Below are 18987 nucleotides of genomic sequence, written 5' to 3' on the forward strand. Positions count from 1 at the left end.
TTTGTCCTGGACTGAAAACCTTCCTTCGAATTTTGCGAAAATTTTGTATTTTAACCCCTGTTTACCACGACAGCTGTTTTGTTTCGTTCCGAGGCCTCTATCAACAATTGCGATCTCTTGACATGAGAACCGCGTGACGATTTCACAAAAGGCGTTTTGGAGTTCCAAAAATCGGGGGTAAAAATATGACCAAAGCAAATCCGAGGGAACAAGTTTTGGTTCGAAGAATCGAGAGTTGCAGGTGCAAGTGCAAATACATGCAAACATCTAAAATTCAAGCGTTCCTTTCGCTCCGTTTGCATTTGTATCACGTGTGAACATCGTTAAGTACAGTGGAACCTCGATTTTACAATATGGCAAGGGGACAGCAAAATCATATCGCTTAATCGGGATATCGTTGTAAACGAACTCCCGATTTATAAATAACTTTTGCCGGGACACAGAATGTTGATCGTTAAATCGGGAATATCGTTAGATCGACGATCGTAAAATCGAGTTCCACTGTACATACGAAAGCAAGTGAAGCCCTGACTCCTTCTTTAGTCGTCTCTAATGATATCGTCGAGAGGAGACTAGGACGGCAACGCAACGAAGGCGCGCAACCCTCTTGCGCTTCTCCTCTCGACCATGAGAGACGACTGGGGAAGAGTCAGAGTGAAGCCTGACTCATCCGCCAACTTGGATGTCCACACCAAATGCGCATGCGTGTATGATACTCCTGGAGCTTGAACAGTTTGAAGTTCCAGGAGAGCTAGAGCTTACGTTTGCATTTAAGTCACGTGTGAACATCGCTTACGTTTGCGCGGGTACTTTAGAGGGGAAGTGTTCTTTTCAGAAATGCTTTAGATCAGTTCAGCCAACTTATGAAGGAGAAAGAGTTATAAAACGAGAGTTTATTGGCGTAAACAACTGATGAAATTAGTTTATAGCAAAGGCTCCTTTTATAGCTAGTACATAAACTAAACAATAACCTTGTAGTTGTTAGTTGAAGCAAAGTTTGCACTAAGTAACACAATTGCGTCATTGGACTCTCGAGCTGTGAACACCATCATCGATCAGGATCTTACATCACATAGAGCCGTTTTCATTAAAGTGTCGTGAAGCTCCGGCTAAACGATCAAGCATTTTTGTTCAACATCGCGCATGTAACCGGCGATAAGCAAGGATAAACACATGCAAACCAGTCATGATTGGTTTTCGTCGAGAAAGTGCCGCGTGAGTTTTTTTAAACCAATCACAGAGCGCACGGACGCAAAATCAAATTAAATGCGAATTTCTTTCGACACTCGCTTGTAAACGCTCTATCCACCGAGTTGTTAATTCCTTGACATTACATTAGTGTTAATAGAGAGGCCACCAAGTCATTTATCCTAACTGAGATGCTTTTGTTCTCCGGCTATAATTTGTCTTACCAAAGATAACCAAGAGAACGAAACTAGAGAAACAGTATCAAACATTGCTTATATATTTGTTTTCAAGCTATTTCAAGTTATTAAGTAGGTAACAATTAAGCTTTTCAGCCGTCCTTCACCTTCTTCCTTCGTTATTTTTTAATGTATTGGATAATTAAGATATTGTTTAAGAATGGTCAAGTGCAACATATAATCGTGTATCAAATATTCAAATGTACAAAATCAGTGCATTAAGTTCATCTGATTAAACAATTGGATTCTTCTTGCGAATAAATTTCATCAATAATGGAAAAATTCATTTTAATTTTTATAAAACACCGCAATTTACGAAACCCTTGAAGTGAAAAAATAACAATTTCTTACGACAAATTTCTTCAAACCGCTCTTTCTTCTCTTCCAAATTTTTTCTCAATTCCCATTTGTAAACGATTAAAAATGCAGTTATAAAACATATTTTAGGGATGGCATAATTTCAACATTGCTTATTTTCAGTGTATAATAATTATTAAGTCAGACAGCCCGCCTCGATTAGCTCTGCTATATGCGGGCTGTGTATTTTATATTAAATAAAGTTGCTGTTGTTGTTGCACACCGCGATACATTGCAACAAAGGATTGTTTATCCTGAGATCAATAACGTGCAAGTTACGTTGAAATTCTCAAACCGAATAAAACTATGCACAAGCCTTCTAGACCGTAAAATACACCGTGGTTCATGCGGACAACATGAATTTTGGTTTTGAGCATGCTGGGTTCGCGCATGCGCATCTCATGACGTTTCGAAGGTCTTCCTCGGTCTCCATCAACACGTATTCTCGAAACAATAATTCATTCAGGAGAAAAGATAAAATTCGGACGGCTTTTGCCTTGAATTTATCTAAGCATTATTAATGGTTTGAGAAACTTTATCAAACACTCTAGGTTTTCATCCGCCTTCCAAATAAACACCTCGAAGTTGGTTAAAAAATCTTGGCTGCGCCTCGTTTTTTCAAACCCACTTCTCGGCGTTTGCATGGAAATTGGATGAAATACACTTCCTCGTGTTTGATGTATTACTTTAAAAAGATCTCAGTTCGCTTTTTGTTTTGTTGAAGTTTTACTCTTCTTTCCGCTCGGTTGTTCCTCTTCCAGTTGATGCCATTTAGCAACAGACGACGTGGCAGTCAGCATGGCATTCCAGTGATCCACTGCTTCATCGTTTGACGTTGATCCTATCACGACTTTCCCAATTAACCTTTTCTTTCCTCTTTCGGAGAAGTGCTTCATTTGTAGAAGCACTGCTATTTTGTGCAGAATGCGGAATGGAATGGCAAAACTGAACGCTTCGTTCCACACCGGAGAGACGTCGTGTTTTTTCACCAGCGTGTTTCGCTTCTTCAGTTTCTTGTCGCCCATTTTTATGTAAACTTTGACCAGTGGATCTAAATAATGAATAATAAACGTAAGAAGTCGCAAATATAATTTCTGTTGGCTTGGCATAACACTAAAAATGTATCGATCACGGCTTTAATTTGTTTTCTGGCAGGTTGTGGATTCATGATCAGGGCTAGGCTTCCGAATTTCTTAGGAAATCGCAACTGACCGGCGATTTTTTTTTATTTATATTTGTTGCAGCAGGATGAAATTGTCCCTGAATTTAAAAGACAACATCCTTATACTTGTCTCCCATACTGAGCAAGGAGTCTTGAAGTCTAAATTGAAGTATGTTTTGGTTTTGTGCCTCAACGTTATCCTGTACACTACACAACTAAAGATCGTGAGAATCAAACAGATTAACCCCAAAGCTCGCCCCGAGTAGCTCAAAAGCTACCCCCGGGTACTCAAGTGTTTTCCTGTGAATTTTTGCTTAAGAATTAGCTGACCATAATAGTTATCCAATTGGGAACAAGATTAACTCAGCAACAAAACAAACAGTACTTCACAATTCTTACCTTCCCTCGTAGACGCTCTTTTGGCTCGTCACACAATCTTTCCTCCCCAACGACGGAGGAAAGATTACTGGACGAACCAAAAAGAGCGTCTCCAAGGGAGTCTATTTTGCTCACCTGGTTTTTTATTTTTGCTGATTGGTTTTAAATTTTTTGCTTTCATCACGATGACCGTGAGTTTTTCAGATGATTTTAGGTATGCCAGCGACACCAGCAGAGCAGGCCCAGGAACATCCGAGTCCACCTCACGGGAAAATGTGACCGAGGGGCGTTTGGGGACGATTTTCTCCACTGCTTGTTCCGCCTCCACCTAAAAAAAAAGTGAATGTTGGGAAAAGAGATGAAGAACGCCTGTCAATGGTCACATGAGGAAAACAACAATTAATTAATGTGTGGAAAGTCCGTGCGCGCTGCTAACATTAATCAACATAAATCAATTTTCCTTTAACAGGAGAGAATAACCTGCCTGTGTAGAATGTAGCACAATACAGATTATTCACATTTAGAGCCCACCGGTTAATTCCGCGCGTTCTTATTGGACAAAACACGCACCTAATACGGCACGTGGTACAAAATCGGACTGCGTTTATCAGACGGCGATAACGCAGTTGGTCGATTTTTTTCGAGTACTGAGCAAAGAAAAAACGTCATAGTTGTAGGTCGTAGCTTTTGTAATCCAATTACAACTTAATAAAAAGGGGTAAACACATTTTGGCTGATTAGATCTTTTACAGATCCTGCGTATACCTGCAGCATTTTCGTTGTGCGGTTCCTTGCTTATTTTTTGTAAACACAGTAGTCAGTTTGCAATTCCAGGGTCTCTCCTCTTCACGCTCACTGGGACGTGAAGAGGAGAGACCCTGGGAACGAGGTTGGCTGTTTTGTCTTTCCACAGTAAAGTGCGCCCGTTTCAGAAATTAATCGGAGGGTTATAAAATAAATAGACCCCTTCCTGGCCAGCTGGTATATAGGAAGGTAATTGTCTTTAAAATTTCAAATTTCGCACAACCTTTCAACCTTGGTCATTATACTCCTACATACCAGCAGCCTCAAGGGTCTTATTCACTAAATAGAAGACCGTAATACAGATTATTCACATACAGACGGAAGACAGCAATAAATGAGTGGAACTATGTGTCTACTATATACAACATAATTTAGCATTAAAACATTTACCTGTATCGGGAGCGAATTACCTGCCTGTACAGAATGTAGCACAATACAGATTATTCAGCAAAATATTTGTAACGAGGAGCATTTTTCTAATGCCTTTGTTAAACCAAAGCTGAGACAACCATATTAAAGGCGAATAGCCAAAGATGACCACTGAGAACAGTGACGAAAAGTGTTAATCACGCCGGGGAAAATGCTAACAGCCGGTTGAAAATTATCTGAACAATACAGCACAAGTTTAATTTTTTATGTTTGGAATTTGATCCAGGGACACCAAAATAACAGAAATCGAAATAGCAGAACTCAATAAATCCTCGCGGTTTAAAAATATAGCAAAAGCATACCCGGCTGCATTGACTAATCAAACAACGTGTAAAGAAGTTGTCATGATTTTATGGGCTGTGTTACGCTGCCGTCCCTTACCTGAGAAGAGTCGGGTTCATCTTGTTCTCCTGGTTCCTCGACATCCTTTTCCGTTTCTTCATCCTTTTTCTCCTCATCCTCCACAGTTTCCTGAGCGTCCTCAAAATCATCCGTCCCTGTTCCTGTAGTGGACGCCACTGTCTCACCCCCAGTAGTGTCGGTCTTTTCCGGCAGGGAACGCCTGGGTTTGAGCTTAATCACGTCACGAAGGATCGTTATCTCAGTGTCAGCTAATAACTTCTTCATAGCCACGCTCACCAGAGGTACCGTGACAAATCCTATAAGCGCTGGGGAGGGGGGTGGCGGAGGCGGAGGGGGAGGGGGTTCGTCTTTCTTTTTCTTTTTCTTTTTCCCGTCCTCTGGTTCCGGTGGCGGTGGTGGTTCCGGTATGTTAGTCTGCATCATGTCAATCACTTTGAAGGTCAGCGTTTGGTTGCCAAGGTCATTTACGGGGACCTCAAACCGGAAGCTCTCGTACATGTGTGGATTACAGGTCGTTTGGTAGACTTCAGATTTGATTTTACCATCGTGTGCGTATTTGACTTCAAATTCAACCAGCGGGTCTGGTGGAAAACCGGTATCTAGACGCAGTGGAAGGTCGCCGAGACGGATCAGTGTTAACGTTAAAGTTGAACTGTGAAGCAAAAAAAGTTTAACATACTGTAAGTATTTTCCACTCATCGCCTAAGATTCAGATTTCTCCCAAAGTAAGAAAAAAAAAAAAAAAAAAAAAAAAAAAAAGAAAAAGAAAAAAAAAACGATGTTCAATAACAAAGTAATCTTCACCTCAATTGATAATAGTGTAAGGTGAATTCCAGGCACCCTTTCCTCTCTATAGTATCCTCCTAAATAAAATTGGAATAGAAAAAAAATGGAGAAGTCAAACTTCTTGAAACAGCACCTGTTTTAACACTTTACCGTTTCTCTCTGTCAGTATGCCCAGCCTTCATGGTTTGGCAGACAGTACAAAAAACTGCTCTCATGTCCCATAAGTGAGTATTTTTTCCATCCAACGAATGCTTGGTTTTGTCATCAGATTCGATAAGGTAATTTGGTCACCGTAAAGTGATGTGAAACAACACAAACTTTTGTTCAACTCTGACATTGTTTGAAAAGAACCATGATCTCTTGACAGAACCTAATTACTGGTGAGTACTTTCAACTATTTTACTCTCATAAGGAGAGGATCAACAGCATTCAGTGCAGTGGACCCTTGCGCAGGTGTTGCCTGGAAGCGAAAGTCACGTGACCCACCGGTGGTATGACCGAGGTGGAGCTGAAGTCCATCTCCAGATCGTTCAGTAAATAGTCATCCTGCTCGTCCTCTCTCAGCGGGGGATACACGTCATCTGGGGACCTGGGAACAAAGATCAACTGATTAGAGTAAAGTGAGTCCAAACACTAATCAGAGTTCTTTAAAATCTGCGCTTTTCCAGAGTTCTTTTCTCTGACAAACACGTGCAAATGGAGAACGAAGACAGGACACTAATGTTTAACTTGAACTGTTTCAGGTTCTCGGAAACAATAAATTTTTTGAAACAAGATATTTTATTTTTGTGTTGCGTCTTGGTTTTCCACAAACTTCCGATACTTTCAGACACTCATTCATTGATTCATTGATTGATTGATTGATTCATTCATTCATTCATTGATTCGTTTGTTCATTCATTCATTCGTTTGTTCTTCGTTCATTCATTCATTCATTCATTCATTCATTCATTCATTCATTCATTCATTCATTCATTCATTCACTCGTTCGTTCGTTCGTTTGTTTTTTCATTCATTCATTTTTGTTATTCAGGCTCTGGAGAAATCAGCGAAACGCTGACATTTATGAAATCGGAAAGAGCTGTATGAAACTTTGTCACGTGATGTTTGCAACCGGGAAATTGTTTCGGTTAAAATACTGCAGATATTTTAACAAAAAAGACTGTTTTATTCATTCAGAAACGATAAGCCGCCGAGAATGTTTAAAAATTAAAATTGTCAGAAAAATAAAAATAAGAAATTATCAGAAATTGCCATTAAGCTCAGCTGAAGTTAATCTTTCACTATGCGGTTAGTAGCCTGTGCACAGGTTACTCTGTTGGTCTTCCTAAAACATTACCTGATTGGCCTTCTAGTCTCAGGTTGCACAGGAATACTATCAAAATCCACCAAAGACTCGTCCTGGTAAACGACAAACGGCTCGGCTTCTGTGCGCGCAGACCGCCTGGCGGGGGTACTGCTGGTCAGTTTGGCGGCTGTTTTCTCCTTTTCTTTATCCTTCTTTGAGCGGTAGGAGTAGTAAATACCTGAGGCAGCTACAGTGGCGATCATTACACCGCCTACTATGCCGAGAATTATCATTATTATGAGGTCCATTATGCTATAATCTGCCAGGAAATAAAACAAAATTTATCAGGTCAGTGGTGAAGCACCATGTGATAACAATCTTATTTACCTCGTAACACTATCAAGATATAAACACAGGCTTCCTCACCATCTTCTCTGTGATATATATTTTTTGTACTCTTATTTTGCTTTTTTGTAACGTGTTGTAGCAACACAATCTCAGACGTTCCTGTCATGCGTGCATGTATGCACATTCGAAATGTCCCATAATAAAACAGCAGCACAGGAAAGCCCTGCTTAATAGATTCAACACAGCTACATCACGTGAAACGAGTAAACACTGTATTAGAAAAGGGTAATTTATAAAAGCTTTCATCTGTCTCTTCAATTCTTTATCCTATTTCTTTGAGTTAGTATTCCCCTTTTGGAACACATTCAGAGCGGCGCAAGCGAGATTCCAAAGATAAGGTCGCAATTTTCGTCCTCCCTTGAAAATAAAGTTACCAAGGAGTAAAACATCCAGTTGTAAAACAGCAACTCAATTATTAACGGTGAAATCGAGTGAAAGAAATTCGTCGCTTTGATAATGAACGTCAATAAACACGTGAGATAAATTAATCGGATTTAGTTGATAGTCGTTCATAATCGTTTTAGTTTTTAGCAGTCTAGCGTTAAATGGTCTTAAATTAATTCCAAGATCGACACTTTTTGCTAACCTTTACTGATTAATATTGTATAGTAGCTATTAAAAGTTGTTTTTTCAATTTTGTACTTGCGTCAACGAGCCCATCTATAAATTTGCAATGTGACACACAGTTCCGTCAAGAAAAACAAACAAAAACAATGGATTAATTAAATAGAAGCAAGAGAGGATGAAGGTACCTTCATCCTCTCTTGATAGAAGAAAGACCCTCGGAGTTATTAACGCAACTTAAGCAGTTGCGAAAAGAAAGGTTGAACTAAAAACATTCAGGCTTGAACAGGATTCGAACCGATAACCTTTGCGATGCCGGTTCAGTGCTCTTCCAACTGAGCTATCAAGCCAACTGGGAGCTGGTCATGTTGTGAGTTTGTAATATACCCATGAAGGACGAATAAATGATTATGAATATATGAAACATACATTTGAACTGAGGGTAAAATATTCATTAGAAGAAAGACATTCCGGCGCAATTTGTTAAGATTAACTGCGAGGGTCTTTCGTCTATTTAATCTTTCACTCGCAGTTCAAACAAATGTTTTATATATTAATGTTCAAAAACAATAGAAAAGGCTAACACCAGGAATAGATAAATTGCAGGAAGCAAGGGAAATTTGATGAACATGCCACTACTAATTAAAACATGGTCTAGAATGTGCGGAAGCTAGAGTAAGAATGATCACAGTTCATCTCAGATGCAAGGTGGCTGACTCGGCATGCTACAACCACAGTTTAAATTTAATCGTTTTGATTCTTAGTTTAGTCTGGCAATTAACCACAGAGCTTCTATTTTCAGCTAAACTGACGAACTTGAACGACTTGCAGATTTTTCACAATTAAGTCCCTGGTTATGGAATTCAGAACAATTTTAATTATTCGGATTTACTCTTCCATTGCATTGAAAGTTCACATACTTTTATAAACGTGGTGGCCTCAAACCAACCGTACTTACAATATTAAATTCCATTACTGACAATTACTGAAAACATATGCGTAAAGTAATTGAGGTTTATAGATTTAAGACAGCTTTTAGTCTTAATTAGGAACATTTCTAAAAAATAAAACTGACCCAGCTTGTTGAAAAACTGACTCACTAGATACCTTCAGATTTTAGCCGAGTATTACGACCACCACGAGATTTGACTTTAAGGTTTTAGTAGCGAAGTACTAAGAAGAGATATATCTCAGAAAGCTTCATTTTACTCTTTGTGAGCGACGAATTTAACGACGTTGTTTTGAATAATGATAGCTAAGACCTTTCGTGATTTCAAAAAGACGAGATCACCTTCGTTTTGAGGACTTGTTTTCGCCACTAGGTCGTTCTCACAAAAAATCGCAGTAAAATGACGACGGCTGTCTTGTTTTCCCGCCAAAATGATACTGCGTACACTCTTTGTACTAGAATATAAAACGAAGAGTGCTCTGAAGTGTGCGAACAAAAACTATAGGCACGCAATGCGTGCATGGAATGTCCATGCGTTGCAGCCGAACTCGACTTGCGAGTGGCCGCTTCGAATTATAACTACAATTTTGTGTAGAAAACGTTTACCTCTTAATCCTAAGGTTGCTTTTTCAGGAGCCTTTGCAAATGACAACATAGGGAAATTGGAAATCCCGTTTTAACTGAAATGGTTTTCAGAATTTACCTCAAATACTAAAAGTTCATTTTTTTATTATTTTGTTGGCTTCTAATTCATTTTTTTATAGAGCATATGGATTTTTTGCCTGCTTGTTTTTCAACAACAAGCTGCAGAAAAACAATCATCGGTTTTAATTTGTTAGAGGGATTCTTCTTGTACTAATTACAGAAAGAATAATAGCTCTTATAGCGATTCCACCGCTGTTTTCCTTCACAGAAGACATAACAATTTGTTTTTCGATTATTAACCAGCACAAGAAACGCAGGAAACTTAAAGAATGGTAAAAGCTTAAAGTAAACTGTGGTTCTCAATGTCTGTTGTCTCCTGTTTTTGTCTCACGCGCGACTCAATGAAGAAAAATACAACATTTCTTTTCGCCTATAAACCAATTAACACTGATACATTTATCTAGTTAGAGCTTGTCTCAAACATTTCTACAAACTGAAAATTGTTAAATAAAAGGCATCTGTTTCCTGATAGCTTAGAAACAAGAATAAGAAAGTTCACGTGGGTTTAATTTTTATCTCTCCTATGAATGATTAATTAGTGTACCCACACCAAATAAACATAAAGAAAGAGAAAAACGAAATGGTTGAAACTTGAATTTTAAGCGACAAAATCAACATCACAATTCTTGATTACGAAAAGAAGTTAAAGCTGATTTGATTAAATGGGTAAGAATGAGAAAATATTGAAACATCTTTACGATTTGATGGTAAAATACGAGGACTAATTATGTTAGGTGAATTTTTGCGCCGATACTTCGTCACCTTGATAGTTATCAGAAATGTGTCCCTTTGTTACATATTTTAACTTGTAATTTTGTATTTGTGAAGTTAAAGAAATAAAAGTCTGTAAAAAATTACATCCAATACTTCGTCTTATCATCCTTTATCAGAACTTAATTTAGCGAGACTCGTATCAAACTGGGTACAGAAAATAATACAAATCATAACAAAAATTCAAAGGAATATGGAATATTCTTTCACTATTATAAAGGAACTTGCATGTTTGTAACACAAGTTTTCAAAAAATATTTGCGAAGCCAATTCAGGGTAAAATGCAAATTAACAAAAACTTAAAACATGTTGTTGTATTATTGAACAGAATTTTCTAGTTCTAATTTATTATTAATCACATCCAGTATTATCCTTTCAGTTCCATAAACTAACTTTCTTTGTCAATCAAGTTTCAAAAAAGAGAATGTTTTCGATCTGTTTCAATAATATTTCTATCTTCGCTAAAAAAGACGTAGGTAAAATACACTTTCAGCTCGATTGCATGCACACAGTAAAATCCACTAATTTTTGTTTTATTTTAATGAAAACCCAAGTAAATCCCGCAAAAACCAAATACTCTGAAATTAAATTTATGATAGTGGGAAGATAAGATGCATAGAAAAGCCGAAAGCAATGAAAATAGAGTAACGATAAAAACGATTTATAATAAAACTGTGAATTGAAACTTTAGTGAAATCGACATCATTCTTTCATCTGAGGGAAAGGTGACAAGATGTTTTCAAGTTATATATTTGGAGAAAAAACCCGATTATATCCCTTGACTGCAATTGTTTTATTTAATCTAATAATTTAGATGCAAAATTGACTTCTTGACTCACCTACTTTTGTTGGTTATGTATTGCGACCTTTTCGTGATTTCCAGAATCACTTATTGCCAGTTTTGGATGTGTTACACGTATTTCAGCTGGATGTCTCCAAAATACGAATGCTTTAACTCTTTACGGCACAAATTCAAGTCATCGTGGAAGCTTGGGAAATGCACACAGATACACCACAGCTCGACACCTGCAATAGACAGTCAAAATAAATGAACTAGCCAACAGCTGTGGCAAGCCGGGCGGAACTGTAAATAAAAGTCATTTCTCAGGAGACCGCACCGCAAGAGATTAGCCAATTAATGGATTTTAGTTTAAAAAGGGGAGAAAAGGAAGAGCTTTAGATACAAACAATAACGGAGACAGCGTTAAAAAAGCTACATGTTCTAATTATCACGTGCATTAGCTGAATCTAACAAACGCAGCATAGAAAAAATAGGAGGAATGAAAACATTTCTTTTCACGGTGCTTAATTAACTTTGCCAGTCGTTCTTGGCAAATAATATTGCATGTACATAATTTTTACAATTTTGGCCGGTCAACAAAAACGGTGACAACGTTTGGGTAATTAGTTTTGCTAAAAGTTGCGACCACGAAGATGTTACGTATGAACTGAAGAGTTTTATCGACGGGAAGGTCTGTATGGACTCCGGAATATTCAGGGAAGTTGAGACGAAAGAAAACTTTAATAAACTGTTTAGCCTACGCTCCCACCGTAACGAATGGCTTGTGTGTCATGAAACCCAGGCCAGCAATTGGCCTTGTGTTAGCTTGCCAATGAAATGCTGATTTTGGAACGATATTTTGTGCCGGAAGGCCAATTCGCCGTTCTAGTCCTGAAAGCTAAACACTTCGCACAAGGTAATTTTCTTGCTGCTGAATGGCATAATGTGAACAGCAACTCAAATTGTACGCCATGTCAGTCTCTTGAGGATTTGCTCAGCCGCGAAACCTGATCGTTGCATAGTCAGTGTATAGTGTGAACACGCCGCCAGTTTAGTCGTTTTCCGTTCACACTTACTATACCAACCCAAGAGCGTTTATATCTCAGCTCTTGACTAGACTAGGGACTGGACAGATTTCATTTTCAGCTTATGACGGGAGAGTACGTTCCAGTGAGACGAGTACTTGACACGTGTTTGACTTTTTATACATTTCTTTTTTGCATTTGGCCTGGTATTGTGTGTTAAAACTTATTATTTAAAATTTGGTCATTGGATAATTAGCTTAGCGGCCATGGGCTATGAGCTATTATACCACGCCAGAGAAATAGCGGCCATTAATTAAAGATCCCATTAAATCTTCCTCTGGTCGTTTTTGCAAAATGAAATCAATTGAAGATTTAGCATATTTCTTGTTTCTTTTTAATTCAACAAAGGGCGAGCGGAATCATTGTTCATAATACAGCGCGCCCGCTGAACCATTGCCAGTTTTTTCAAGAGATTCACTGGCCCTTTTTTAGTAAATGAAGCCATTAGATGAAGCTTATTTTAGGGAACTTTGGCCCTCATGAAACTTTGATATTTATACAGTTTTCTCTGAAATGACTCAGTTTACTATGCGCGCATAAAACTGTTACAAAATACCTTAGACATGTATATATATCTCTGACGTTGTTAAGTCATGTTAATCCAACCGACAATTTCTGTAACTTGCAGTCTTATACAAAGAAAAAGTTTGGTCATTTCAGTCTGGTTTAAAGGGAGGGGTTCACATTTCAGCACATGTGCATGAATCTAAATGCTTTTCCGTCTCTTTCTTATCAATTTTATGGCCTTAAAAATCCCACTCACATGCACTTCAGTAACTCATTCTATAATTAGTCCGAGCAAAATGACTGATGACCAAAATTCACAGAAAATACTAGTGGATTGTACTCATATTGTTGATATTGAATTTAGTGTTGACCCATAGGATTTATTCCACGATTGATTGTTTACAGTTATTTGCATGCGAAATAACGCAATCATATGAAAAAATTACCACCCGAGTTACCTATTCCCTTCCGAATGGTTAATAAATAACGAATTAAATTAAACAGGCTTGGGTCATAGCGAGCAAAAGCCAAAACGTATTTTGATTCATGGACATGCGCAGAACTGTGAACCCCTCCCTTTAAAACGGGCAAAATGCATGAATTATTTAATGAAACATTAAAAAAATCCCTTGTAGTTTTCACACGATCTAAAACCGGGCGAAATCTTGCAAAGTTGACAAGTGAAATGTTTATACACGTACTGTAAATTTAAAAGAGCTGTTTTAGCTCCAAAATTTGGGTTGATTTGGTGAGTAAAATACAGCGTTTACTTTGAGAGCTAATTTGGCTTTCTTAAATTAGGACCAAAATAGTCTAATCTAAAGAGCTGAAATGTACCTAAGGACTAAAATGAATGGGCAGAAATGATCTTCATTCCTCCAAAAACAGGGACCAAAATGGCCCTCGAAGGGGCTGAATCAGCCCGTGGTTTACCAGGGCTAAAATGGCACTTTGGGGTTGAAGAAGATCATTTCAATTTACGGTGTAGTATGTGATGCGAAAAGTCACGAACAAAAAGGGCGAAAACGCGAAGCTTCGAGTCCGGCGAACCATTGAAGCGTAGAGCTTTATAATTATTTGCAACAACAAACACGAAAGAAAGTGTGGTGGGATGTATCACGATCTTTCGTTCGTGTTAAAGTTTATCACGGGGATTTTGACCTTTTGTGGTGAAAATGGCGCAACAACACCTTCAGTTGGTCGTAAATAATTCTAGAACATCAAGAAAAAGAAATCAACTGAATTCTTGAAAGGAGCAACTCATGACCTGCTCTAGTGCATTTTGGAAACGAAACGCGAGGATTTGTAAACAGTTAGCCTAACTTTTTCTAGTTACTGTCCATTCTAACCCAGTCCATCTGTGGCCAGAGACACACATTGATAGTCTTAACACATTGGGGTGACAATCTACAACATATTTGAGCAATACTTTTAGGATCCTGCTGATAAAAGAAGCGTTTTGAAGTTTTTGATAAAACACCAAATTTCAGTGACACTTCCCCTTGACTTTAGCGGCCGTAATTTTCTCGAACCTTTTACAATGGGCCAAAAATAACAACACAATGAGAAAATATAAGACATCACAGGGTGCAATACAAAAGCTAAGTTCACTGTCACTCTGCTATTTATCATAGATCACTAAAATTGTCTTCGTGTTTTGCTTCTTATGTTGCTTTCCTTCACCGGAAGGAAATGAACTTAAACTCAGAATTCAAGTTTGATGATTTTTCCAGAGTTTCAAGGAATCTGTTCCTTTTCAAGTCAATTATTTTTCAACTCGCATTGGCCTAGAGAACATACATCAGATTCTTGGTGGGTGACCAATGGTGACCTAGGGATTTGCTCAAGTACAGCGAAGACTTGAAACGCCTGCCTGGAAAATTCAAGAAGCTTTCCGGCATTAAATTATGTCTTTTGTTCTTTAAGATCTATCTCAGAGAAAATCATAACGTTTATGTAAAGAAGTACTGTTCATTTGTGCTTGTATCTCGTTGACCCCCGATGTAAGAGAACTCACTCTGAAATCTTGTTGTCTTGTTATAAACTGAATTATAAGTTTGACTTTTTCCTGTGCTTTTGATGTTTGTGGTATCGTTTCCTATTAATTCTGACCCAATTCTGGCTTGTTATGCTATCTTTTATGTTAACCGAGAAACATTAATTCCTTTTAGTTTCTTTGGTTTAAAGACCAAAACAATTTTGCGTGTACAAAACTGGGAGATTTAAATCCCCGACATGATTCATTGATTAGAACCCACCCAAGTGTCAGTAGTCAGTCACACACCATTGAGTGCATAGCATTACTGATTGCTGACGAGCGCGCTTGTTTCTTTTCTTCATCAAAACCTGTTATTTCTAAATATTTTTACAGCTTTGTAATATTTTGAGGTATGCCATGACAATTTACTTGTCACAAATGACGATTTTTATCGCATTTCAAGGTATTACTTGCCATCGGAAATGGCGCTCAATTCCCTTTTAGCATAATTGGGTAAGCGAAGCGAATCCAAACGAGACGAACAAAATGTTATTTTTGCGCCATGAATACCTCATAAACAGAAACATTAATCCTCTTTAACCAGTCTTTAACCAGTCAGTTTAAGAACCAGCCTTGTTTTCACGTTGCTGTATTTTACAAAGAAGCGCGCTAAAGTTTTCAAGTAAGCAGGACATACTTGCATAAATTATCCTGAAGGTTCTTGGCGGTGAATCTTCAAAACGAACACGCAAAACGGGAGAAACGGTTTTCACAGGGGCTTCCATTAGTTATAAACAAAGCAAAATGTAACTTAAAACGTAAAATTTGCTATTCGCTGGATATTTGCTGTGTAATGTTTACTGAAAAACCCTTGAAGAGGGATTTAAGACACAGTAATTTATGCAATCTATGCTAAGTGAATCCCCATTGTAGGCCAGTGTACATTAATCCTCGTCGGACGGCGGAAAATATACCTTTACTCATTACACTAGCATCTTGCGAGCAAAACTATTAGGTTTGAGGCAAAACCTGGCGGTTATTCGGTGTTAAGCATATGCTTCATACGACAAAAATGTCGAGAGGAAGTTCTTTAAGAACGACAATATGCCGAATGCTTAGAGATGCTTTTCATCCCTTTTATTAAGCATTACTGATATACGATCCAATCTAAATGAATGAATAACTTTCTAACAGTGGTCATTTACAAGATACTGTTTTACCAAAACTAAGCAAATTCATTAATTCTCTACCTTGTCATGCACCTCATTAAAAACCGTATCAACTGAACACCAAACTGTGCGAAATTGAAGCTCAAATGAAAAAAAATGTCTTCAACTTACCTCTAACACCGTCTACATCGCTGCCTACATCCTAAAGTCGTCTCTCGGTAGCTTAAAACTTGTGACTGGTTTTGTGGCAAAGGGAGGAACGCGTTGCTAGAAGTGCGCTGATTTAAATCGACTGAATTAATTCTCTGCACTCCACTTCACTCAGCTCCAACTTGTTTTGTTTCTAATGAATCGCTTTCTTTTCTTTTATTTTCTTTTATTTGAATTCCCTGGGGTGATCCTGTGGCTAAGAAATACAAAACAAATAGAATCATTATAAGTAAACTAGGAAAACACTTGTTAAAATTGGAGTAGTTTGCTAACTGAAATGTAAAAACTGGAAAAAGAATTAAGGCAGTTTTAAGGAAGAACTAAAACGTTCATGCCAGTATTTTAAAACTTGTTTTAAGCACTAATTAAATTGTGTTGGAATTTTAATATTAAAACATTTTTTCTTTTACACTTACAAAATGGATGTAGGGAAACATTTCGAGTCAAGCAATGATATAAACTCTCTACTTCATAAAAAATTTCAATGAACAGAGTGCATTTCAATCCCCAACATACCAATTCTATATACAGCGAAATTAAATTACCGGTAGTGTGAATGTGTATAACGGCTTTGAGTTACTTATGATAATTTGGTAGCCAATGTCAGGCCAACACGCATGTAAATTAATTATGTCTGACACTAAATTATGATCTCAACAGAGCAATTATGGAGTCTGTTTTGAAACGGACGACGAGACAAAGCAAACCCCGATTCTTCTTACGTGTTTCAAAATATCATGCTATTACAGTTTTATTTTTAAAGAGAAACTGCGAATGAATTAAACAGATCTGTGGGCGCGCTGCTTGGGCTAAAAATTGGCGGGAAAATAAAAATAATCGTTTACTCTCTAAAAGACTGAATTAAGTCTACAAATGATCTTCAGCTGAAAGCGTCAAAACTTTTGGAGCGGCAAGGAAGAACTGAAATAACTAAAAACACTCAGCGAGAAAAATTCCTCGCTAAGTGTGGGCCAGAATCAATAGGGTTAACGTGTTATACATTAAAATATTAGCACAATAAAAATTTACCGCGGTCTGTAGTGGGTTTTGTATAAGTTCAGTTCAAGGAGCCAAACTTTTCCTTTTCCTTGCAACTTGTTCGTTCTTTTGATTCTCTTTCATTTCACGCAAACTTTTGTACCTCGTATTGATAAAACAGCAGGCCTCGTGCGGTATAAGCAATACAGCTCAAATTTAAATTTCCATAATTCACAGCCGGATAAACACCATCGGAATAGATGCTTCTAACAATCACAGGTTCAGGATATTTTATGCTGTTAATGAAAAGTTATTAAATTAATTTGCTCAGGATAATTCTCCCATATTTACTTATCTGTTTTTATATCGATAGCTTACTATTCCGTAGGGTACGCAGTGTTTTAAGGCTTCAGTATGCAATATACAGTGGGCACAATAGTAAACATGTTATATTTTGAAATATTCAATCCTGCATGTATGGTTATGCCATTCCTGCCATAATCATTTTCATCACGAGAAAAAATATCAAAATTAGAGATCGATTCCCTAAAAGACGTTTTGGGCTAGCAGAAACATTTACATGCATGCAGCAAAGCTCGCAGGCCCAAGCGAACCATACCATTCAAATATATGCAGTCTGTCAACTTTGGCCGTTAGTTATTCCAAAACTGTTCGCTGTATTCAAGCACTTTCAGGTACACCGGATCCACTTGGAAGTAATACTAAACATCTTAAAAAGGAATTTTCTCTTTATATGAGCCCCTACCTCTAGATTCCCGCCTGGATCGCTCCTTTGTACATTAGCAATAAGTAAAGTTTCAAAGCTGGCGCCATTTTCAGATCTCGCATGTATATAGCCTCGACGCGATGCAAGGCTTACAAGGGTCAACAAATTGAAAGGCGCTATATTAATTATGAGTTATTTTTGTAAATATTTGATTTAGATGTCTGGTAATTCTTTTACAATTCATCTCAACTCTTGAAAGCCATTAGTTTAACAGGTTTTTTTTTTCATTATTTCGACAGTTTTATTGGGCGCTTGGGTAAAGTGAATTCGTCATAGAAGTTACCGTGTAAAAGTTACAAAAGGCTAAAACCCGGTGGAGAACATGTCTATTAAAATGTATGTTTTCCCCTAACAGTTATCAACGGGTGACTGCTACTGATGGACAGTGGAATTCTTTTGCGCACGGATATTGAAAGTCATTATTAAATGCACCAACTTCACTTTCTTTACCCTCGACGCAGACCAAAATGGCGATAACACTACCTCTGTCTGTTATCCCTCGAACAGATCGAATCAGAAACCGTCCCAGAGGTCAGTTTTTCCTAAACAGCAAAATCAAAAGCGAGTTAGTAACACCATACCTGCAATCCTGCAGATCTGCGTACTTCTTGTTTTCTCAGTCTTGATTACAGTCACCACATTGAACGTTTAATTGCCACAAGCTCCGCGATCACCGGTTTTATGGAGCTGACACACGGCTTCGTATAAAGTTCGCAATGTCAAGCTGGGAAGTTGTACCGAAAATATTGCTTGTAGTTTTGCATCTTCTACGATTCGGATTTAGACAAATCGCTCGACCCGCTTGCAAGGCAGAGGAGGCTGTAGTTTTAAAACTCTTTCAGGAGTTTATGATACTCAAAGCAACTTTGTTTTAGAAGATACTTATCATTATTCGTTTTTGCGTCGAGTTCCACCTGACTGCGCATCGTCCTTCTTGTGTGTTTTTTGACACAGGAAGGAAAGAGATGCCTCTGCCGGAAGGATATCTCAAGTTTTTCAATTTTCAATCGATGACTATGTTCACAAGTTTAACCGGATAAGTCTTTTTGCCGGGTCATAAACCGATCCACCGGTATAAAATTATGCGAAAAAGGCACAAAACGA

At 37.9% G+C, this 18987-nt stretch overlaps 1 protein-coding gene across 2 annotated transcripts; it reads right to left on the bottom strand.

Annotated features, from left to right (window-relative positions):
• Nucleotides 1-878: 878 nt before the first annotated feature.
• On the bottom strand, nucleotides 879-17943 carry LOC146457734 (synaptotagmin-A-like). Of its 2 annotated transcripts, none has more exons than XM_085091764.1 (9): nucleotides 17863-17943; nucleotides 16080-16314; nucleotides 11232-11414; nucleotides 7043-7310; nucleotides 6190-6292; nucleotides 5722-5780; nucleotides 4936-5569; nucleotides 3457-3649; nucleotides 879-2832 (listed from the first exon to the last, which is right to left on the bottom strand). In XM_085091764.1, the coding sequence occupies exons 4-9, from the start codon at nucleotides 7297-7299 to the stop codon at nucleotides 2480-2482; spliced, it is 1599 nt and encodes a 532-aa protein (XP_084947890.1). In that variant the 5' UTR covers nucleotides 7300-7310; nucleotides 11232-11414; nucleotides 16080-16314; nucleotides 17863-17943; the 3' UTR covers nucleotides 879-2479. The 2 variants fall into 2 exon arrangements, with proteins under 2 accessions (XP_084947890.1, XP_084947889.1); XM_085091763.1 differs by having other exon boundaries at nucleotides 11228-11414.
• Nucleotides 17944-18987: the final 1044 nt, after the last annotated feature.

The sequence above is a fragment of the Pavona decussata genome, unplaced genomic scaffold (assembly GCF_977016875.1).
Source record: "Pavona decussata unplaced genomic scaffold, jaPavDecu1.1 SCAFFOLD_238, whole genome shotgun sequence".
Lineage (NCBI taxonomy): Eukaryota > Metazoa > Cnidaria > Anthozoa > Scleractinia > Agariciidae > Pavona > Pavona decussata.